The sequence below is a fragment of the Paroedura picta genome, chromosome 2, assembly GCF_049243985.1.
Source record: "Paroedura picta isolate Pp20150507F chromosome 2, Ppicta_v3.0, whole genome shotgun sequence".
Taxonomy (NCBI): domain Eukaryota; kingdom Metazoa; phylum Chordata; class Lepidosauria; order Squamata; family Gekkonidae; genus Paroedura; species Paroedura picta.
This window is the reverse complement of record NC_135370.1, coordinates 114821404-114846483: the sequence shown is the minus strand read 5'-3', so window position 1 is coordinate 114846483 and position 25080 is coordinate 114821404. Positions and strand designations below refer to the sequence as shown.

Here is a 25080-nt window from a genome sequence, read left to right as displayed (position 1 = left end):
AGATGTTCCAGTGAGGACCCTGGCAGCTGCATTTTGTACCAGCTGTAGTTTCCGGATCAGGGACAAGGGTAGGCCTGCGTAGAGCAAGTTACAGAAATCTATTCTGGAGGTGACTGTCGCATGGATCACTGTGGCCAAGTGGTCAGGGGACAGGTAGGGCGCTAGTAGCCGGGCCTGGCGAAGGTAGAAAAATGCCTGGCCCGCTACTCTCTTGACCTGAGCCTCCATAGTCAGGGAGGCATCAATGGTCACACCCAAATTCCTAGCTTGGGGCACGATGGTAAGTTGCACCCCTGCTAGGGTGGGTAAACGCGCTATCTGTTCCCGCCCCCTTCCCCCCAGCCACAGGACCTCCGTCTTGGAGGGGTTGAGTTTCAGGCGACTCTGCTCGAACCATTCTGTCACCGCTTCCAAACATCTGGCAAATGGTTCCGGGGGGGAGTTCGGGTGACCGTCCATTAGGAGATAGAGCTGGGTGTCATCAGCGTACTGATGGCAACCCAGCCCAAAGCTCCGTACCAGCTGGGCCAGAGGGCGCATAAAGATGTTAAACAATGTGGGGGAGAGGACTGCACCCTGAGGGACCCCGCAAGGGAGTCTATAGGGCCGCGAGAGCTCTTCCCCCACAGCAACCCTCTGGGACCGGTTCTGGAGGAAGGAGCGTATCCAGCACAAGGCTGTGCCCCGTATCCCCGTACCGGCCAGGCGATGGACCCACAGTTCGTGGTCCACGATGTCAAAGGCCGCCGATAGGTCTAAAAGGACCAACACGGCTGACCCGCCTCTATCCAGCTGGCGACGGAGGTCATCCAGCAGAGCGACCAAAACCGTCTCCACCCCGTGGCCAGGGCGGAAGCCAGACTGATATGGATCGAGTGCTGAAGTTTCCTCCAAGAAAGCCAGGAGCTGGTCCGCTGCCGCCCTCTCCACCACTTTGCCCAGGAACGCTAAATGCGACACTGGGCGGCAGTTAACAGGGTCCAACGGGTCCAGCGATGGTTTCTTTTCCGCGCTTTCTCCCGTCCCTGGCCATCAATTAAACAGAACAGCCAATTAACTGTTGTGTTTGTGCTTCCCTTTAAAAACTGTTTTTTAAAAACCCGAAAACACCTGTAGCAATGCATATTTGATCATTCAATGTATCAGAAAGACCTTTTTTGCTGGCGTGGGAGCTGGCGCTTAATCGTTTACACGATCTTACAGTTAACCCCCCCCCCCGGTGCAATTTCTGGCCAAAATAAGGGCAGTGTCAAACAGGGGGCTGTATTATGCTCGGAAACTTTACAGACAATTGCTTGTGGAGGGATTTCAGCCAAAGAAGTATCACTTATTCATTACTTTTGCCGGTTTAAGGGGAGGAAAACGGGGATCGCGACACCGGAAGCTCGGGTGCGAGAGCTTAGGGAGGGACATGCTTGCTACCGCTATATTGAGAACACACATGTCTTTTTCGGATGTGTTGCAGGTTGTTTTCAAGAGTCTAACCTCTTTTTAGGGGAAATCCACTTTTTAGGGGGAATCCACTTTTTCCCCCAAAAGCGCTACAACAAAGCAATTTTGGCGGGAGTGTTGCAGGAGTGTTGCAGATTGTGTATAACGTCGTGCATAATGTTAAAAAATAGCAGCAACATTAACGCTATGCAGAATGGCCCTGAAAATTACTCCAAAATGACAGGAGAAACAGGATATAGGAGGAAGTATTCTTCATTCTTGTTTGTTTCAACTGAATGTTTATTTCATGTAACTGATACCCATGAGAGTTGCCTTGAAATGTGCACATCTAATTACAGAAGATATGTTTGAACTTCCAAGGGAATAGTTTAGAATTAAGCAGGTTCCAGATTTACTGAAAAGGGAGACAACTCTGCACATAAGATAGCCTCTGTAAAAAGGTGGTTATACATAAAAGTAGATGTCCCTGAATTTAAAAGAACTCTTTCTAAAAACCTAAAAATATAAACAAAGAATTTTATTATATAGTAATCAATACACAAGAAACAACAGAGGTTACAAAATGATATACATGACCTATTTCTAAAATGAAGATAACGGGTAGCAAGCTTAATAAGGAAATTCACAGGTTCAGTTCAACTATGCTTCCACTGGACTCCGTGCAGTACCTACAAGACTTTGAAAAGTTCAAAGGAAAATGCTGCAGAAGAAAGTCCTCATTATCTCTGACAAGGTAAGGGTTGCTCTCTAACCATAAAAGTCCAGGCATTTTTATTCATCTAGCCCTATTTTCAAAAAAGTGGAAGACTATGAAGCTATGATATTCCAATAAAGCTATGATATCCCTGTGAAATTGTGGAAAACGTGACATAATGTTCAAAAATCAGATTTGAGGTAATTTATTTTTCTATGAAAATCATTTTTAAAAACAATTTTGCACCTACCTTGCAGGTTTTCACAACTTTCCTCATCACTGTTGTCTTGGCAGTTATTCTGATTGTCACACACAAAACTTTTATCAATGCACAGGCCATTCCTACAGTGAAATCGGGCAGTCGAGCATAGCAAAGGATTTGCTGCTGAGAAAACAAAAACGGGAGATTCTGTTCAAACATGAGGTTTCACATGGTCCTTACCCTTCAAAGACAGAGGTATACAATTTGCCATTCAAATTTCATAAAACCAGTGTGCTACTTTCTTAGGAGAGCACCTTCCCACACTTGGGTCTGCTGCCTGGGCAATGGGACCTGTCAAGGCATTCCCTGCTCTATACTATAGAGACAGAGAAGTGGCTAATCCATACCCTTCCAAATTATTCTTGGCAGTAGGACGCTTAAACAGTACTTACGTAAGCAAGCTAGATTTCTTTCCCTTTTTAACATATACCATCAAAGAACCATACTCTGCGATTGCCATCACTTTCTTTAGGAGTTTCTTCCACATCATCTTAAATATAAAAGCTAGTAATTGACTTCCCTGAAACTCAAATACTTTGAGAAGGAAGGACTCCCTGGAGAAGAGCCTAATACTGGGAGCGATTGAGGGCAAAAGAAGAAGGGGATGACAAAGAATGAGGTGACTGGATGGAGTCACTGAAGCAGTTGGTGCAAACTTAAATGGACTCCGGGGAATGGTAGAGGACAGGAAGGCCTGGAGGATCATTGTCCATGGGTTCATGATGGGTCGGACACGACTTCGCACCTAACAACAACAATTGACTTCCCATTATCAGGTGACAAAGTGAGTAAAGATACACACCTGTTTGATAACATAAACTGCAACCTATTTAATAGGTTAAGCAGCAATCTGAAGGAAACTGTATGGGCGGCCTAGTTTCTGCCATGACAACTTTTCTTATCTGTGCAGGGGCTTTTGTGGCAGCTACTTACCAATGGACAAGATCAACAACTGCCTGCAGGCATGCCTTCTCTACTGTGGCCCCAATTTATGGAATGGCTGCTTGAGGCAGTTGGGAAGTCTTCAACACTTCCATCATTCCATAAACTCCCATCATTCCAAAAATAGATCTCATCCTATTCATTACATTAACTTACACTGTGAAATCCACCTAAAGTCTCAGAAAGGCAAACTATAAATAAACGAGTGTGGGTGGAAACACGGTAGACTGGACATTCATCAGAACTGTACCGCCTCCTTTCCTTTACTCAGTATCACCCGGTTCAAAAGAGGTTTAGGGGGAAGACAGGGTTTGCTTGTATAATTTTGCAACCATGCCAACTTGTTATGTACCAGAAAAGCAATTACTTCAGTCCGAAGTAGCAATAAGGCAAGGATTGTGGCTCCTGGCTTACTGTGGTAAACAACAACAGCTTTCAGTGCATCTCTCCAATGCCAACAGGTTCAGTTTCCAATATTGGAAGGAAGTAAAAGATATAAAACAATGTTATACTTGACACAAGGCATTTGCAGGAAAGGCAGACTGGGAGGAACACTGCTGCCAATGGCAACATCTTTGCTGAACTTTTGTTTGCTCTGTCTCAGGTATATTTATCCTGTGTTTGGCCAGGAGTGGTGAGCTGCTGGGTGTGAGCTAAAGGGCAGCAGCCAAATAGCCCTCGGCTCTGTGGTTCCTGCTCTGTGGCCTGGGCAACTAGTCCATCGGATTCTGGCTCAGGACACAAGACAAAATTTGTTCTTGTTCTTACATTTGTACATTTAAGTTGTTTTTTCCTTTAATTTGATGGTATTTTAATTTGCTGTAAACTGTTTTAGGCTCTGCTAGGGAGGAAAGCAAGCAATAAACACGCTATTTTGCGTTGACATTGTTGCAACTGCAGCCAAAGCTGGTATCCCTGGTCTACTTATATGAGAGCTTTTTATACATATAGACCAGCAGCACTAATAATATACACAGATACAAAACACAGGATCAGATACAAAAACCCATTCACAAAAACGATTAGTGATGTGGTTATTCCATCCAAGAAACTTGTGTAAGGGTTTTGTTATTTGGATTCAGGGTGTTGTTTTTTTTTTACCATGTTACTGTCAAGTGCGTGTCACCAAAGATTTGTACAAAGATCGCTGATTCCACATGGTAAATCACTGCACAGAAAAGTCTTGGCACATACAGAGATCTCCATACAGTAGCAATTCACAGTTTTGTTTGCTTTTGTAAAAAGGTCATGTATCTTAATTTAGTATATGCATTTTCATTGCCTTTTAACCTCCTGTCAAATCTTTATCCAGTGTCATTTTTCTCCAAACTTTCTCCAGGTGCTCCTAATGAAATGTATGAAATGGAGCATACTGTTCTAAGTTTAAATTTAAACAGTTTAAGGAAAGTGGGTTGACAAATGTCCTTTAGTAGCATGATCTGCTTCAAATAATTTCTTGGTTACAATTACAATAGGGATTATAGTTCTCAGGCTTTGTGGCTTTCCGCTGTTTTTAAGCCAACCAAACAGAAAAGACCCTTCAAAGAGTGCAAGTATAGAATCTCCATGAAGAAACAAAATACTAAAGACTAGATTGATATAATCCAGAGAGCAGAAGCTGGGAATTTACTGCTCACACAATCCTCTTATAAAAACATTCACTTTGCACTTTCTGAATGTACAGAAATGCAAGTGATTCATGAAAACAGGGAGTAAAAATCTTCTGCCCAAGAAAACAGTAAACAAAAAAGAACCTGAAGCTAGTTCTTGCATGTGACAATGATGCAGTAAAAATGTAAATTTTCCAGCAATATTGAAGCAATGGGGGGGGGGGGGCATGACACTGGTGTTTTGTGTAGATCAATTTGTATCAAGTGTGTTGGGTTTCAGAAGGTGGCCTAGATTCTGTCCTTCCCAGGCTCCACTCCAGATCTCCAGGATTTTCTTAACCCAAGGTTGTCAGCCTTTCAAAGTTTCCATCATTGGGAGGCTGGAAAAGTCTCCTGCTTGCTCCTGGCCACAAGATTTCCTATTGCTTACCTCTCTTTCTCTTTCTCCTTCTCTATTTCTTTTCCCTTATGTCTTTCTTCCCAATGAGAACCCAAAATGGCTTTTACAAAAAACATTTCCCCACACTAAATTATGGCCACTGCACAAGAACCAAAAATGAGGTGAAGGCAATATAGTGTGTTTTGAATATGTAGTAGACCTAACACTAGGAAATACATGTATGTTCATATGTGTGTGGGGGGGGGACTAGGGATGTGGCCTGGGAGCGGGGAGGGGGGGGTGGCAACCTGAAAAAGATTGGGAACCACCAATGTACATCAATAAAAGATCAAAGTTGTAGGAATTTCCAAAGAGGATATCAACATAAAAGTAGCTAAGAAAATCTTCCTGTAAATCTTGCCTCTCCTGTTATCTTATAAAGTGAGTGTATTCACCCTCCTTCTTACCTTTAAAGGTCAGTGAGAGATAGCATCATAGTTTCTTTTGGCAAGTGTTGACTTATAGTCCTGCTAGAATATTTCTCTACTGTAACTAATAATTGTTATTATAACTTTCACTTACATTTGCAACATTCTTCTGCTTTGGTAGCAACTATAAGAGATCTAGGCTGCTTTCACACACATTGGATAATGCTCTCACAATGCACTTTCACAATTGTTTGCAACTGGATTTTCCTGTTTCCACTGAGAATGCATTATAATACAGAAGTGTATGATATCAGTCCTACTCAGCCACCACAGAAAGGTAGCTGCAGCTCAAATTGAAAAAGACAAATCTCCCTCTATGTCACAGAGGAGGAAAAAGTCAGCTAGAAAAGTCTGCAGGTTGTTGATTTCAGCTTAATATGAAACACTTTCCCTTCATTGGAATAAATTTACTAACTACTTGAGGTCTTTCTTTCCACTTCCATATTCTACCCCAATGTGACAACATTTAGCTAATGTGATAGATCACCATTTTTATTAAATTTAGTAAAAGAATCCACAAATGTTTTTAATGGATTTGGGTTAAAATTTGAATCCTCTATGTTTAGAGCTGGCCTAGATACTTGGAGGTAAATTACATCCTTTTTCTGGCTTTCTGACAAACCCCACCAGGGCTCTGAACATCCAGCAGAGATTTTTCTACTCCTTCATTGCCATGACAGCAGTTCTACTAGCTAGAATCCACAGGGAATGCTATGACGATACAAAAGGAAAATTAAACTCTACCTTTTTAGAGAATGGGAGACTAAGCTATGGTCAAAAACAAAATGGAGGAGTTAGGGGAAATAACACAGTAACAAAGATGAATGTATCTTAATAATCCTTATATTTAATGTAATAGACAATATAAATAGATATTTATCTTTACTTTCTTTTAGGCACAAGGCTAAAATACATCTTTTTTTCTCAGGCTTTTAGTTAGGGGTTTTATCTTACCAGCTTCTTAATGGACAGTTGTGTCAAATGTCTTGTTTTTTTTTATTACATTTTTTAAAACTGCAAGACACCTTGATCAGGATTCTGAAGAGAAGATATAGAAATATTTTAAATAAATATTTTAAAACTCTGCTGCATTTTTCTCATAAAAAAGACTTATAAACAAGTCAAAGGTCTTGATCCTGAATTGCACCTGTTCAGCAACAGTCCAGTACTAATTTTAGCACTGGTTACAAACAAAAGCACCTTGGAAACCTGGAACATTATTGAATATTTTGAAGCGAGCTGCAACACAGAGAAATCACAAGGGTCTATATAACCTTCAAGATTCTTCAGAAATCCTAGACTACACTCTGAGGAGGCAGGTTTCTGACGGTAAAATGTCAGCTTGCTTCTGAAGAGCCCAGTAAGAAGCAAGCAATGGGAATTGTGTTTCTGAACCTGAGCCTGGGTAATGAGAATTGTACTTCACACTGAATAGTTTAGGAAAAAAGAAGCACTCCTCTAAGGAGGGCAGATACTTACTGCAGTTTTCTTCATCACTACCATCAGGACAATCTTCAAAGCCATTACATCGAAAGCGACCAATGATGCAATGAATTCCACTTGCACAGGGAAAGAAAGTGGAGCCACATTTAGATTTAGCTTTTGCTGTGGGGGAGAAGACAATGAAACGGCAAGAATTAGGGAGACATCATCATGAAAGGCGTAGCAGAAGGAGTTGCAAAGCTTTCAAATGCTTCCTCTGTGCAATTGAACAGCTTAAAATTGTACAGCTCAAGAAGCAAGAAGTTTGTATATCAATCCATTTCCACCTGCTTATTTGTCATGTGCTCTATTAAAACAAAGTCAGGCTAAAGTCTGGCAACTGTAACACTAGTGCTCTGGCCATTTCAAATTTTATATCATCTTCTACTTTACCTTTTAGTCCCAATTCCCAAAAATAAATGCTCTGAGCTTTAACTTAAAAACGAAAAGCCACGTCAAATGCTCTTTTTCTGTCACATGTAAACTGGAAGATACCAGCTTGGTGTTGCATAAGAAACTACATGGCAGGGATTAGAAAAAATAGCAAGAATAAAACAAAGAAAAGCACCCAAGACACCAAGCATGAAAACTTTGTTCTCTGAACAAGGTATATTCATGAAGCATCACTAACAAAACATATGCCTACCCATGGGTTAATCCTTAAAAGACAAATCACTGATACTTATTCACTTTCATTATTCCATAGTCTTGCAGCTAAATTACAAATTAGAACTGCAGCAGCAACTGTAATGGAAGCCAGGATATTGTCAGGGCTAGGGGTGAGGCTACCTCTTCCAGTCCCCTATCACTGACACTGGGAGAGACAGAGAGGGGAAGAGCATGTGGGCATACGGAGGGCAAGCATGGATCACAGATTTCCAGTGACTTCCCTAGAGCATCTGAAAACTTCTTCTTTACCACCAAGTAAACAAGCATTTGTGTGTGTGTGAACAGAAAGACAGAATATTGCAGGAATAGGCTGTTGCACTGAAAATGGAGGTATTTTTCGAAATCTGGTCTGTAATAGGCATCTAATAAGTTTAGAGTTACAATTTATATGCTTAGACACAGTAAAGGAAGGATATCCGTGTGTATGTGTATAAGTCTTTATTGTTTCCAGCCATAGGCCATTACAATGTTAGCAATATCATAGCGGTTGATATCAAAAAAGCAATAAAACAATTGAAACAATATATGCAGTGGCCCATAGATAATGAAAGATGATAAGAATTTGAGTCTCTAGCTCTCCGGTGGCATAAATTTGGCTTGAATTTTCCTTGCTGCTAGTGCAAATAATGAGACATTATAACTGATTAGCGGGTTGGTATCCGATAATAAAAATACCATTTTGTCTAAATTCACAGGGAAGTTCTGGTCATTCAAAAATCTATCAATATATTAGGTTCTTGGCTCCAAGTATAGTGGACAATCCAAAACATAATGATAAAGTTCTTCAACAGCAGGTTCTCCACAAATACATAGGCGAAGGATGAAAGGTGCACCAGAAAAATGGCCTGAGAGTAGGGCTGATGGCATAGCTTGAAAGCGTAAAGGATATCTGTGATAGACAACATTCAAAACTTTTTAATTAACAAAAATGTAATGCTTCCACAGCCACCTAACCAACCACATAGAACCCCATGATCTATTTCAGGTCAAGAAAACATTGCAAAGAGGAGGCAAAGTTGCCAGATTGGTGTAGGTTCATGTTCTGGAATCCCACACTACCTAGGTGTGCATTAACCTGACTAGGGTCAAGACTGCAGTGCACAGAGAGACCTCCTCTTAGGGTTGTCAGCTTCCAAGGCCTATTATGCACGGCCGCTGAAACGGCGGTTGGCGGTTGCATGGAAAACACGGAGGAAGAAGCGAAGCAAACTGTAAATGCACAGGACGGAATGCAACGGCGGCAAAACCCAGAGCAGCCACTGGCTGTGGCCGACGAGGCGGCGATGCGGAGCAAACAGGAAGGGAGGCAAGCACGGTGCTGACCAAGGCTTGGCCGCCAAGCAGCGTGGCCACAGCACACGCAGGCGCAGGCCCTGCCGGCGGAACCAAAGGGCACGGAAGGGGAGAGAGCAAGCACACCTGGAAGGACCTCACCGATTATGCACGCGGCCACTCCGGAGCCACTTCTGGTTGCGCCCTGGTCGCCCGGGAATCTCCACTTTCTTCCACATTTCGCTAACGCGGCTTTTTCGGCAGCCTACATCAACTCTGCGCCCAGCTGCCGCCTGCGGCGTGCATTATTGGATTTTAGCTGCTGCCATTCCACCTCGAATGCGGACCTTCCCCTCCGTGTATAATAGGTCCAAGTAAGGCACTAAACTCACACCAAACCACAAGCTAGCACCTGTTGTATTACAGAACACAACGAGCTTTACTATTAGTAAAACATATTACATGACTAGAATGTACTAATGACCAGTTCCATACCAAGTACAGTTATACCTTTCTAAACTCAACTGCAAACATGAACTCAAAATACAAATATAATCAGAAAGTATTATCAGGACCTTTCAAGACTGATGCTCTGATCTCATTCAACTCATACACGGCAGCAAACTACTATTTGAAAGGCCATGGCATACAGGATATTTTCCTGTAATTCAGTTTTGACAGAGATGACCAAAGAAAGAAAGAAAAAGTATAGAGCTACTCGCAGGTAGTTCATGGATACTGAGAAGGAAAGGGGGCTTATGTTCCTCGGCTGCATCAGAGGGCACGACAACAAAAAAGAAAAAAGACTTGAATCCAATAATGGGGTAGCAGGCACTGGGGCCTTGGAGGAAAGCCAGAGCACCAAAGCTTGAATCCTTATTCTATCTCCCTCTCAGGCACTATTAGCAAAAGGCACATTTTCCTCAGAGTTCTTTTTCTCCTGAAGACAATCATAACCAACTCATTTTAAATACAACCAAATGATGCAATGATTTGTTCCATCTGTGGTTTATTTTATGAGGCCTTGTTCTAGTCATCTTCCACCAGGGGGTAAATTTCTCTCTATAAAAAAGTCTGTTGCAACTGAGTGGTGGCTGCTCTATTACAGAAAATGCAAACACGACACTGTTGCCTCAGTAACAGTGGAACATATTACTACATTTCAGAGCATATATAAAACTTGCTTTTTCATCTGTTCTATGTTTTTTCCAGCTACATTTTAAAAAAAGAATACAATAAGGTAGCCATATGACACAAAGTGCATACAGACACAATTACCGATTGACTACCCTATTATAGATATTTCAGTTGACACTTACTTGATGATGCTTGAATGTAGTCACAAGCCACAAATCTATATATGGCTACACTGAAGCAAAACAATAAGCGATAGTTTGATTAAACTCCAGTTTATTGTAATGTCCAAATGCAGGCTGCCAAAACAAACAAAAAACCCTCAAAAACAAAAATGCCACACATCTGTTAGCGGGTGTTAAACCGGGATTCTAAATCACAGTATGCAAACAGCACTGCCTACCCTTCCTTCTACAGACAGAGTCAGCGTTGGAAAGAAGCAGAAAAAAAACTACCTTCTCATTTCAAAACAACCTTCGATGCTAGTCTTTGTCCTCACTAAGAGCTAGGACCATGTGTCTCCTGAGATAAATTTTTAAAAAGCAGTGTGGGGAAAGAAGAATTAATCATGTGTTTGTTCAGTTTTCCAACACACATGATGCAAATTGCTCTACATAAAACACCAGTGCCATCAAAAGCAGATCACAACTCAACTTCTGCCCATAGAGAGCGTCCTCCTTTTTTATATGCTGCTTTAATGGCCTGCTTGTTTTTATTGATAATTCCTGATGATTTTATTTGTAAGCTGCCTTTTTGCCCATATATTGGACTAATCTGTTACAATTATTTTGCCAATAATCAGGCTACTTAAGGAAGCTTGAGATAACACCAGAAGATTCTGCTTACAGGCAAAAAAGGAGCAGCCAATTCACTGGAGTTAACAAATAACCATAGTTTGTTACGTATGGCTCATAGTAGATCAACAAAACTTTGTTCAATACACAGCATTTTAAACAAATCATGATTTGTCTTGTGAAGTCTGAATGCAGCCTATACAGCAGTTTACATGTTGAAATTTTTTATTATGGTAACATACGCTAGCAAGGAACCTGTCAAAATCTCCAAATTTCTCTTACTGGTCACTTGCTATATCAATAAACATAAAAAAATACTTGCTGTTAATTTGTTTTCTATTTTAACTTAATATTTTTGTAGTGTCCTAGGATAAAGTCTCAAAAAAGTGCTCGGTTAATCCATTTTAATTTATAGAACCTAACCTAATATACACAAGTTGTAATAATTAAAATTTTAAAAAAGTTATCTCATTGTTTCATATATTGTTTTTATAATAACCAAAACACCTACTCTTTTAATGGCTAAAGCATCTTGTTTTGGTCTACGTATAGTTAGTACTGTACAATAATTGATCACACAATTGATCAGGTCTTTTTTGATGTGATGCTGAAATATTTTTCTGAGCTGTACTATATACTGCAGGACTTTACTGAAACAGGTGTTAGACTAGACATCATGTATTAATCACCATTATAAATAAACCAGTATGCATTAAATTTATCAGAACCTTTTACATTCAAGACTGTTGCCTCAGGTTATCCTTGAGTAAGAATCATACAGAACAAGCAGAGGCTGCACCGAGTGTGCTGCTTTCAGCTGGATGACAAATAATGATGATAAATCTGACTGATTACAACCTTGGTACCTATTACACAGTAGCAGCCACAATGAACAGGTTCTGGATCATGTAAAAAGAACTGCAATGTTTCACTGTCACAAACTAATCCGTAACGAAGAATGGCTGTGCCCAGCTCCAACAGTTCCGCTGCAGAGGCATTATTCTGAGGTTAAATCAGCACCAAGACACAATTTATCTGGTGTCTCAGACAGCTCCGGAGAATCAAGTGGCCTTTAAAAAGCACCTTGTAAAGTGAAACACACAGCTGCTATAGGAAAGGCAGCCCATAAAATTATTTCTGCTCATTTAGTAAGTAAAACTAAGGAACACCAAAAGCAGAATTTTTAAAATTGTAAAATTCTAACTTTTCAAAGCAAATCACACAAGAAGCAGTTCACTAAAAAGGGGAGGAGTTGAGGGGAACGGTCAGCTAAGTTGCCCTAGGAAGAAAAGCCACTGTGCATAAACATACTCACAAACAATAGAAATCAGAAAATAAATGAATATATTCTGTTCAGAAACAAAGGAATACAATTAACAATATCTAGGTATGCATAAAGCTATGTACAATCATAAACAATGTCTGTTTTTAAAATAAGGAATATACACAATTGTATTTATTAAAAGTTAACAATATGTTATATATATATACTAGAGGCAAAGCCCATTGTATGTGGGAATACAATGGGCGCTAGCCTTTTCCTGGAGGGGAATGCTTTACTAAGAGAATTGCTTACCCTCGGATGCTTGAGTAAGCGAATTGATCGGCTAGGCAGACGAAACCTCCAGCGACTCATCAGCTAAGGCAGTGGTCCCCAACCTTTATTAGGCTGGGGACCGGCAGGGCATCGGGCCACGCCCACGCTTCTGGCCTCGCTTGCGGGCCGCGCCCGGAAGCCGCGCCCGCGGATCGGGCCGCGCCCGGAAGCCACACCCGCGGGTCGGGCCGCGCCCGGAAGCCGCGCCCGCGGGTCGGGCCGCGCCCGGAAGCCACGCCCACGGGTCGGGCCGCGCCCGGAGGCCACGCCCGCTGGTCGGGCCGCGGCCGGAAGTCACCCCCGCGGATCGTGCCGCGCGGACGCGGCGAGAGGCGCTTCGCGGCGTCAGGCTGCCGGACAGGGAGCCCCCGGCAGCCGCGCTCCGCGCGACTGCCGAGGGCTCCCTCAGGCGGTGGCCTGACACGGCGAGAGGCGTCAGGCTGGGAGCAACTGCGAGCCGCGCTGCGCGTGGCTCGCAGTTCCTGGGGCTTGGAATCGGAGGGACCAATTGGCAGGCGCTTCGCGCCTGCCAATTGGTCCCTCCGATTGTCTGTCATGAGGAAGGGTCCAATCTGGACCCTTCCTCATCCCGGACTCATCCCGCCCCAGGACCCCTTACTGTTTTATTTAGTCAGTGGCGCCCGCAGCGCCACGGGCGGTTTACAGATGTTAGAGAAACTATTTTTTATTTACTGAGGATTTCGGGATTCATGTTAACGTTTCCTACTCCTTATCCCCTTCTTGCACTTCACAAGCTCAGCTGCCTTAAGCATCTAGCTTGTATAGAGACACTGGTGGTAGGAAGTACCATGAATTCCAGCAGACTTACGGCAATCCTGTAAAGTTTTCAAGGTAAGATATGAACAGCGGTAGCTTGTCACTGCCTGCTTCTGCATGGCAGCCCTGGACTTTCTTGGTGCTCTCCTGTCCAAGTACTAACCAGATCAAGGCTAGGCTGGGCCACCCAAATCAGGGCACCCGAGGCACTAGGCCTCATTGATTTTTGCTTCATTTGTATCATGTCTTTCTCCCCAGTTGGGAACACGAAGCACCTTATATCTTCTTTTTTTCCCCCTCCATTTTATTGTCACACCATACCAGAGAGGTAGATTAGACTGAGAGTGTGCAGCTGGCCCAAGTTCACCCAACGTGCTTCTAAGGCAGCGTGGGGATTCAAATCCAGCATTTTCTCCACACAATTAATTTTTTTATTCTTCTCACAAAGTGGGTGAGATCTCCACGAGTCCCTTACTCTAGTGTCCAAGTGTTATCATCCCACGAATATTTTAGCAAGTATAGGATACGAATATTGCAGAAAGGAAAATGAACGCATAGTTGGGTACTAAAATCCAGCCAAGGTAATCATAATTATAATACGTTCTCTGTACTGTACTCTGAATTCTCATTGTAAACTGCCCTGAGCCACAAGAGAGGGCAGTATAAAAATGTAATAAAATAAAAATAAAATGGTTATCCTTCTTCCAATGGAAAACCAGAATCCATCTCAGGAGGCTGTGTGGTGGAACAGAAGAACAGCAGGGAGCAGGTCTATTCAATACTTTCTGCTTGTAATCAGCCCCTCTCCATTGTACAGAGGGTCTGTAACTTTTCTTCTAAGGGGGAAAAAAGCAGATGGACCAATGGTTTAGAGCAAAGAAGCAACTCTGAACAGTGAACAGTATTCAGCAGCTGTTCCCCCTCTTCCTTACCCTCCTGCTGTTCTTCAACTTAAGCACACGTCCATCTGAAACTGGGAAAGATGCATGAGATTTCACGTCACATCTAGTTTAGCCTCAAGCTTCACATCTGTTTCGATCTAGTCTATTTTGCTAAACCAATTTTTATTCATTCTCCAAAAAACTAAATAAGTAAATAAACAGTTTAAATAAACAATTTCTGTTGTCAGCAAGACTGGGGAAGTTCTCCATATGCCAGGAGAAGACTGATCTGTTTCCTGCCAGGATGCCACTTAGCACACTTCTCCAGAATATCAGGGCAGGCTATCTGGCATCATCCCTCTAGATGCATGGTTTCTTTCACAGCATGGTTTCTTTCCAATGATGCAGATAGAAGCTTATATCCTGGGGTCCTCTTTGGAACTTGTAAATTTTCAGCTTGGAAGTCACAAAGCAATTTTCAAAGGTTGTCTATGAATCAAGTTTCAACCCCTTCTGAGCAAACTTGCCTCCTAAATTGGTAACCAACCATGACTCTCTCTCATGCTAGGCAGATTACAAAAAGCTATTCTCTTTTGATTTAGCAAGCCAGTAAAATCTTACAGAAATTTATCAGCATACTTGAATGGGTGTATAAATTAATGAATACTTTAGGGTTTCTCCTGGTTACTGTCCCTTTCTACTCTGCAGATTGACGGCAACCAGTAACTGCTGAAAATCCGTAGGCAAGTCTGCTGCAGAAGCCAAGTAAAATGCATGAGTAGATCCAACACAACAAGGAAAGGACTCTCAGACCGATTCCGCATGGGTGGAAAAGACCATGCTGACACGTATGGCAGCAAGGTTAATCCCCGCTTCCATATGATGTTGGTGCCACCCCGGCCCTGGTGCAATTTAGGACCTCCGTGGTCCCATGGGAATGGAATGCGGAAATTTCCATGTTTCCCAGTCTGCTGCAGGGGCCAAAATGGCCTATACAGGTGCAGACCCATGTGGACAGGGAAAAGCCAGGCCATTGAGGCCTGTCTCCTACCTGTTTATGGCATCCCGGAAGAGACAAAAAAAAATGCCCCAGTCAGCTCTGTGGCACTTCAGGGCAGAGTGAAGCCAAATGGGGCATTTTTAAAATTTACAATTTTTAAAGTAGTTGTTACACAATCCCACCTTCATACATATAACACCCCCTCCACCACCTCCCCCCACAAGGTGGAACCTTTCCATTCTGGCTGGATTGAGGGGACACAGAAATCTGGGGCGGACAGAAATCACCACCGAAAACGGTCCCCTGTGGGGACACAGGAAGTGGTAGGGCATGCTACTCTATCACAACACGCTGGACACAGCCTGAAGCAGCACTGCTTGTGTGGAGTCATTATCAGAGAGCTGCTGGTTCTATTAAACATCAGTTCTATGAAAACAATACTGCTTGTTTGGTTCCCAGCAATCTGCACAATCAGGGAGGAAAATTGAAGGCAGAAGTTCACTGTTCTTTTTAAAACAAATAGCAGAATAATGAATGGGGCCATGTGATTTCCAATGGATTCCAGAGACCTAAAGAGGGCTGGAAAGATTCTGGCAGAAAACTAGTACTTAATCCAACAGACTGATCTATGGATCCCACTGGAAGACCTATGAAACAGAGCTGACAGAGGCAAAAAAATGCTTTCTGCAACAATTGCATTAGTTTGCTCATAATTATCCTACTTGTTTAAAGTATTTCAACACCTGTTGACTCCTAAATCTGAGCCTTTATTATCTCAGGAACAGGACCTTTGCTGAGGTCTTTCTTTCTTTCTTTCTTTCTTTCTTTCTTTCTTTCTTTCTTTCTTTCTTTCTTTCTTTCTTTCTTTCTTTTGGGGGGGGCTGATAAAATTACACAACTATATTCTGATCTGTAACTCAGGTCAGGGAGAAGAAATACCTAATACTTTGTTAGATCTTTTTATAGATCTCTGGCCCTGTTACCATGATGGGACTCTGGGATCTATAAAGACTGTCTGTAGTGTGCTGAATACTTGCCCTTCCTGCCTCCTAAAATCATTTAAGAACCACATACATAAGTCTGTGATGACCAACACAAATCTATCACTACTACATGGCCCCTGGCCACTACTGGCCACTACTACTAAAAAAAATCCCTACAGAAAAATGTGGACAGTTATCACTCAGCCTCTAATCTGCCCATCCTGGAAAAACTGAGAGAGCAGTAGCACAACAAGCTCCAGAGATCTTGGATAACTCATGCCCTCTGGTTTCAGACTGGTTCAGTATAGTTTCAGCCCAGACTTCAGAACAGAGATAGCCTTAATGAATGTAAACAAAGGCCATGCTTATTTGTTGTTCTGTGTGCAGCCTTTGATACAGTAGATCAAGTCATTTGTTATTCAATCTTTGTGTAAAGCCCTTAGGAGAAGTCACTGGTAGCTCTGGAATTGGATGGCATCAATATGCTGATGACACTCAGCTCTATATCCCTCTGTCTAAATCTCCTGATGTTGCAAAATAGCTGAAAGTGACCAAGCTGAAACTATAACCAGGCAAGAGAGGAATGATGCTAGCTGTAAAGGTCTTCACCTAGAAGAACACTATGCTTTCTACTTCTGATGGAGCATCAAGGGACCCTTGCTGACTCCGTTAAGACCATTACAGGTTATTGTGGATCCGATCTTGCTGTTGGAGAAACAAGTTAATACAGCTGCAAAAAATGCTTTCTTACAACTAAGTCTACAAGTTGAATCCATGCCATGGTAACATCGAGACTATATAATACACTCTACATAGGTATCCCCCTCAAAGGTAACACAGATATTCCTGTTGGTGTAAAATGTGGTAGTTCAGTTATTATAAAGAGCTAGGTGGAGCATACATATTACTCTTATGCTGCAGTCATTCATTTTCAATGTCTACCCATCAGTTACCAGACTCATTAAAGGTATTCAAGGCATAGGCTCTTCATATCTGCCACACTGCTTCTCTTTCTAGGCTCTACCGTGGCAGTGTCATGCCACCCTACAAATGGGCAAAATTAACAACTGCCTGTAAATGTGCCTTCTCTGTTGGGACCCCCACCTTTTAAAATGGCCTGCCTGATGAGGTCTAGAAGGCACTGACCCTCCTCGCTTTCTGCAGTTTAGGCAAAAATGAATTATTCAGGAGGACTTTTTAACACAGCTAATTAGGGCTATACTGTAGGTTAGGTAGAATGCGATTAGCCCAGGTTCAGCCAGCAAACTCTGTAGGAGTGGGAGAATTTGGTCTTCAGTTCCTGGATGCTAGTCCAATATTGTAGCCTTAGTAAAATGATTCCTTGGAGAATTATGTAGGAACAGTGACGAATTGCAAATAAAACCTGATAGGCTCCAGTAGACAACACATTCTATTTATCTAGAATATTCCTCTGGAATGAGGCACTGTCACAACACAAATGATGGACTAGAGATGAAAATGCAAGTCTCACTCTTTAAAGGTTGGCATGGATTTAAACATAACAAAATAATTCAATATAACATACTATACAAGAGTGATTGGAATTAAGATAATTGAATGGGGGGAGGGAATATAAGTAAATACTGTAAGTTTACAAATGTTGTGTCTTTTTTTATATCTGCTTGCCTGCAAAGTAGCATAAGGCGCCAGAAGATGAATTCTACACCAGGTTCATTTTTCTGACATTCATCTATTCAGTGATATGCGATGAAATATACTATCTACTTCTGAGAGATTTCAATAGTAGCACAATGTGAATTTCTGCACAGGCAAATGCTTGTCAAGAGCCAGCAGGAAACAGCTCACAGTTTCTATTCTTTCCCCCCATATCATGCAATATGACACTAGTGTCACTTACCTAAAAATAGAAAGTATATTTATGCATTTCAGTCAGATGTCATTGTTTTAAACTAGCACTTGCAAAATATTCCAGAGATTTATACCACAGGCTATTCAATTTAACAAGAATAATTTGTTAATTGACATATGACAAAGTTGGACAAGGCTCCTGTAGATCACTCTACTACATGTGTCATTCATTCATTCGTTCGTTCGTTCGTTCATTCATATCCCACATCTTTTGACTAAGTCGTCTTGAGGCGGCTTACAGCAATATGAACAACATACTCCATAAAATCACATAAAAATCTGGAAGTGAATGTTGCATGGATCACTGTGGCCAAGTGTTCCGAGAACAGGCTAGTAGCCACACTTGCCGTAGCTGGAAAAATGCTGACTGGGCTACATTCATGATCTGAGCCTCCATGGAAAGGGAGGCATCAAAGACTATATTTATTTATATTTATTTATCACCACTCTCAAATGTCTCGCAGCAGTTTACAAAAATCCATGAAACAGTAAATTCCCATAAAACCCATCAAAACATAGTTAAAACACAACATCAAGATGACGGATAATAAATATATAACCCACTCCCCCTCCCCCGCCCACACAGCAAATATATACCCACTCTCCTCCCCCAAGTTCCTGGCTACTGGTGCATGTGTTAATTGCACCCCATCCAGGAATGGGAGGTGTGCTGCCTCATCCTACCCCTTCCTACCCAGCCACAGGACCTCCGTCTTGGAGGGGTTGAGTTGCAGACAACTCTGCCTGAGCCATCCAGTCACTGCTTCCAAACAGCTGGAAAAAACATCCGGGGTGGAGACGACTGAAGATGGCTCCATGCTAGCCCGTTCTGTAACGAGCTCCTGAGCCAAGAAGAGGGCCAGGAGCAGAAGCACCTGGCAGACCGGAGCGGGATGCGCAAATCTCGCTCACTGGTTGCCCCAGGAACCGGGAACAGCATCCTGAGGGTCCTACAGATCCGCGGAGACTAAGTTCTCCGGATTACCACTGCTTGTACTCGGGGCCATAATGCCGTCCTTGTTGAAAATAACTTTCTAATCTTGAAACGACCAGCCGCATAAAATCCTGCATTTTTCCCAGACCATCTCTTCTCAGCTTGAAAAGAGCGGAAGTCTGGCAAATCAACAATGCAAAGACTGTGAGTTCTCTGTTTGCTTTCCTCTTCTTTAAAGCCAGGCACTAGACCCCCTTCTTCCCCCCTAATCAATTTGCAAGGCAATTTTTTCTTCGGATGGGAGGCAAGTCAGCTAAATAGGTTAGGAGTGCGGACTTCTAATCTGGCATGCCAGGTTCGATTCTGTGCTCCCCCACATGCAACCAGCTGGGTGACCTTGGGCTCGCCACGGTGCTGATAAAACTGTTCTGACCGAGCAGTAATATTAGGGCTCTCTCAGCCTCACCCACCCCACAGGGTGTCTGTTGTGGGGAGAGGAATGGGAAGGCGACTGTAAGCCGCTTTGAGCCTCCTTTGGGTAGGGAAAAGCGGCATATAAGAACCAACTCTTCTTCTTCTTCTTAAATACACTCGTTAAAATAAACAAAAGGAAGAACTTAAGAATTTATTAAGGAGAGCCCAGCGGGAGATGTTGACAGAATATGGAGATTGACTAACTGATAATTCCTGATCGCCTGAACTCTCGTGAGGCGCCCTGTCTGTGATCTGTGACTATATGGTGAGTTGTTTACAGCAATGGAAAACCTAACTAATGCACAGATGTATCGTTTATTATGGAAGGGCAACTCAGAGATACTGAAAGTAGTCAAAAAGGTTGGAAAGGAGATTCAAGATACCAAGAAAGAGCTCTCAGACAGAATCGACGGTTTGAAAAAAATAGCTGATGAAAACACAACTCAGCTGGCAACACACCAAATGAGAATCCAATGTCTGGAAGCTAATCAACAGGAGCAGGAGAGAGTGGCGGAAGACAAATCTGAAGTCCTGGAAGTAGAATCTAAAGCTAGGAACGTAAAAATCCAGAAGAATTTGGGAAAACAGACCTAAGGAAGGAAATCACCGAAAGCCTGGAAGACTACTTAGAGGAGGAAGAGATTCGGATTGACAAAGTATACAGAGTCTATTCAAAGGCGGCCGCACACAAGAAACAACCAAGAGACATCTTTGTAAGCTCTGACAGCAAGGCTGCAAGAAATATGATGACGCTGAATTTGGTGGATAAAGAAGTACAAATATTTCAAGACCTACCAGCAGATACATCATGGAAAAGAGCACAATTCCTTTTTTTGCGACCACTTGAAGAATGTGACGAACAGTGGAGCAAGTGTCTAAGAAAGACAGCAGCAACTTTTAGGTTAGGGCTAACATACGATGGAAACTGACTATATATTACTTAATAACAGATTATATTCTCATATGTATCAATAATTACTTTGCTAAGAAAGACAGCAGTAACTTTTAGGTTAGGTCTAATATGCGATGGGAATTGATTATATACTTCTTAAGATAATAACAGACTATACTCTCACATGTATCAATAATTATTTTGCTAGCTGGTTGTTTCTTTTTCTTTTCATCTTTCTGTAAGCGCTTCATATACACTGAGACCCCAACTATTTCTACATGGCTAGACAAATTAGCGGACTTAGCAAAAATGGCAAGACTCACTAACATGGATAATAAGAAACCACCGGAAGAATATGACGAACAGTGGAGCAATTACCTGGACTTTCTTAAGAAAGACAGCAGTAACTGTTAGGTTAGGGTTAATATGCGATGGGAACGGACTATATACTTCTTAAGATAATATCAGACTATGTTCTTATATGTATCAATAACTACTTTACTAGCTGGCCGTTCTTTTCTTTTTTCATATTTCTGTAAACGCTTTATATATAATAAAAAAGTAAAGAAAAAAAACATCCGGGGGGGGGAGGGGAGGAATCTGGCTGGTCACCCAACATAAGGTAGAATAAGGTCCACCACAACCCACTCCTCCACCTGTCCCAGAAAAGCAAGATGCAAGACTGGGCAGTATTTAGTGGAGTCCCGCAGGTCCAGCGATGTTTTTTTTCAGAAGAGGACATACCACTGCCTCCTTAAGCCCTTCAGGGAACTCCGCCATTGTAAGGGATAGATTCACAATCTCCCTCAAAGGGCCTCCTATCCTATCCTCCTATCCCACCCTCTCCCCTGAACAGGACTCAGGGCACCTAAAAGCATATACAGCAATAAAACAATACGAAGATACAATATATAATCTTAAAATATAATACAGTTGAAAACCTATCTCCATTTAAATCTATCCACCACCAAGCAGGAATGGTTGGATGGTGAAGACACAGCTGAAGTATACCAGCAACCTGGAGGATGACAATCACCGAAAGGCCACCTGAAAGGGAGCAGTCTTGCATGCTCTGAGGAAACTAGGGAGGTCCAGCAAGACATACACCTCTTTGGGCAGTTGGCTCCACAGGAGGGGGGCCCCTACTGAGAAGGCCCTTGCCTTTGTTAACACAGGGTGGGCAGTTCATGAAACAGGGACCTTCAATATATTCTGAGGTGAAGATGGAGGCAGTCCCAAAGTTATGATGGTCCCAGGCCATTAAAGGCACCCGTGCCCAAGTCAGGATCTGCCTTGTCATCAGCCTCTTACCATGATCATTTGGTCTTTCTATTCTATGCACTGTCCTCTGACAATAGGGAACAGGTCTGGGAAGGTTAACTATTTCTATAGCTTTGCATTGCTTGCTCGTTTGTGTAGTCTAATAGACATTTTTTCTTGGGAGGATGGAACTGTGGGAGAGGGGAGCTTGGATGTTATCAGTGAGATGGACCTTGAGTCAGCCTTGTAAGAATGATGTCATGTGCACCTGGGGTGCAAGACTAGTTTGCACGCTTTCCCTGGAAACATGGGAAACCTGCTTGTTATCAATTGGGAGTGGGATTTCTGGGCTTATATTGATCACTGTATTGGCTATAAAATCAGTTTCTGCAAGAATAATCATGAGCTTCATATCGCTGCCTGAATAAACTTTTTGCTACTAATACTGTGTGCTCATTGAGAAAATCAACAGTCTGACATCCCACCCCTCCTACTGGGTCAATCCCATCCATAGAGGGTTAGTTTCCTAATCAAAATGCCAACTTACCAGGGGTGTTTGTGGTTAAAAGACAACAAGAAATAAAAAGCAAAACAAAACAGAACAGGGCAAAGTGCCACACAGAGAACAAACTGTAATAGTGAAGCATACTGGACTAGCATCTAACATAAAACTTGCTGGGTATCTTTGGGCCAGTCATTTTCTCTCAGTCTAACCAACTTCACAGGGTTGTTGTAATGAAAGAATGGAAGCCAAAGGAGCCATGTAAGTTGTCCTAAGTTCTTTGGAGATTTGTGAGATTCCTGCAGTGTGCAGGGGTGGTTAGTGACTCTAGATGACTCTGGAGGTCCGTTCCAACTCTATGGTTATGATTTTATGATTCTATTATTTCCCTACAGCATTCATGTTCCAAATGATTTTATTTCTTTTAAAAAACCATCAGAATCATGCTGCCAACAGACTGGTTAGCAGTTTCATAGGCCCCAAGGGCATATTCCAGTTTCCATAGACCTATTTCACTTTCACAGTACTGAACCAAGAGTAAGATCTGATGTTTTTTATCATGCTATCAATTGCAAAAGGAAGTACAACCACTAGATAGAGGACCAACAACTGATTGTGCTGCCTCCTACCAGCAAGAGCTGTACCACCTGCCAGCTGTTACAGAGGTAACTATCAAATAGTACTAATGTACACTTTTAAGTGTACTTTTAACACTTTTAAAGTTGAGAAACATTTGTACAAGATGCCCAGGATGGGATATCTATCTTTGTCTACAGATCTATCTACACAGCCAGTTTGGTGTAGTGGTTAGGAGTGCGGACTTCTAATCTGGCATGCCAGGTTCGATTCTGCGCTCCCCCACATGCAAACCATCTGGGTGACCTTGGGCTCGCCACGGCACTGATAAAACTGTTCTGACCGGGCAGTGATATCAGGGCTCTCTCAGCCTCACCCACCTCACAGGGTGTCTGTTGTGGGGAGAGGAAAGGGAAGGTGACTGTAAGCTGCTTTGAGCCTCCTTTGAAAGTAGAATATATTTCACCGAAAGCCTATGCAGTGCTGCACAGATGTATAAAATCTTACAAGGCATACAAGTTGGGGGGGGGGGTCTGCATAAACTGCCATGTATGCTGGAATAGCACCATCACTCTGGATCTTATTTGTGGAAATGCTTCACAGAACCAGAACCAGAAGTGGTTCTATTTTTTTTTATTAAGGTTTTATCCTTGGAGGGCCACCTCTTCCCACCAGCCTACCTCAGTTCTTCCTCAGAAACCCTATTCTCTGAGCCTCCGCCCTCTGGAGAGAGCTGAGAGGCAACAAGGCTTTTATAGCAGAAGCCCCTCACCTGCAGAATGTCTTTCCCCCTGAGGTTGGTGCCTATACTGCTTTTAGACAACAGGTCACAACAATTGTGTTCACTTAAGCCTTGGGTTGATCTTTTAATGCCATTTTAATAGCTTGCTTAGCCTGCTTTTGGGGGTTTGTTTTTTTAATGATCTGATAGAATTTTTAATGCTGGGTTTTAATTAACTTTTATAGCATTTTATATTATTATTATTATTATTATTATTATTATTATTATTATTATTATTATTATTATTATTATTATTATTATTATTATATAGATGCCCCAAGGAAGGTCCATTCTTTGGATAGAGGGCACAGAAAATGTCAAAATAAATACCTTAATATAGTTATTTAGATTTATTGCTCCATAGCAAACAAATCAAACCACAGATATTCATATCAAATTTCAAGCAAATAAAAATAATGCATTTGCTCAGCCCTTAAAAGCCACTAGCTCCCTTATGGTGATCTTCACTGAGAAGGCCAACTAGAAAGCTTATCTCCACCTTGTATCTTAAAGGGCGGTCAGCTGCCCGGCTATAATCGGATATGCCCAACATTGAATCAAACAGAAAATGGCATATCATACTATCTGTTCTACTGATAGATGTTCAACTGCTGAGGAAAGGCACCATGAAGAAGAAAATTCCTGTACTTTTATGGCATGAGAACTTCATCAATTTGTTTTTCCTATGGTTAGCATTCCTAAATTAGTACTCCAGAATGAAAAACATTTAAGGCTTCAGATTTTAAAACAGACACAAAAAGAAACAATGGATCAAGCCCTGCTCAGACCAATGCTAATTTGCTTTGGCAAACTGCCATTTGTTGTGTGTGAGTAAATCTTGTTGGTATTCAAGAAGAGCAGAAAGCAAACACAATACGATAAACAGTCCAAGCATTTATTCATAAAACGTATATGCAGGCCATCTTGTTGCCCTTACACAGGCCACCAAGGTGGCTAATAATTGCCTGCCATTAAAGGTTATCTATATCTTTAATTGCAACAATATAGGATAAAATTACATTATAATAAAAACGCATTATAAGACCATTATAATAAAAAATGAAGAGTTTAAAATAGAGTCAAAATATATACAAAACAAAAATATTGGTTAGAAAGGAGAGAACACTGAGAGAATGCTAAACAAAACAAAAAAAGTCTTCAGCCACTAGTAAATGGGACAGATAAATGTGACAAAACTGTAGCCCCCTCCCCAACAGCAGCTTTTGAAACTTGCTCTTCAGGAAGGTCAAGAACTACCCACAGGATGGTGCTTTCCAATCCCAGTCCATATGGGCAGTCCAGAAAGGTACCATGATCAATGACACTGAAAGACAATTAATTGCATTATCTCTGTC

At 42.0% G+C, this 25080-nt stretch overlaps 2 protein-coding genes across 5 annotated transcripts in view; both read right to left on the bottom strand.

The window, feature by feature from the left end:
• Positions 1–2432, bottom strand: part of PRR5L (proline rich 5 like) — a 275462-nt gene extending 273030 nt beyond the window's left edge. The window contains exon 1 of the mRNA XM_077322187.1: positions 2397–2432. The gene's annotated coding sequence lies outside the window, so the exon portion shown is untranslated. The remainder of the gene's footprint in view (positions 1–2396) is intronic.
• Positions 1–25080, bottom strand: part of LDLRAD3 (low density lipoprotein receptor class A domain containing 3) — a 170888-nt gene that overhangs the window by 72666 nt on the left and 73142 nt on the right. For 2 of the 4 annotated variants that reach the window (XM_077322194.1, XM_077322192.1), the window contains exons 3-4: positions 7307–7432; positions 2397–2528 (exon numbers count right to left, since the gene is read on the bottom strand). In XM_077322194.1, coding sequence (XP_077178309.1) covers positions 2397–2528; positions 7307–7432 — 258 coding nt within the window. Of the gene's footprint in view, positions 1–2396; positions 2532–7306; positions 7433–25080 lie in introns of all 4 variants that reach the window. The other 2 variants (XM_077322193.1, XM_077322191.1) reach the window with 1 other exon arrangement.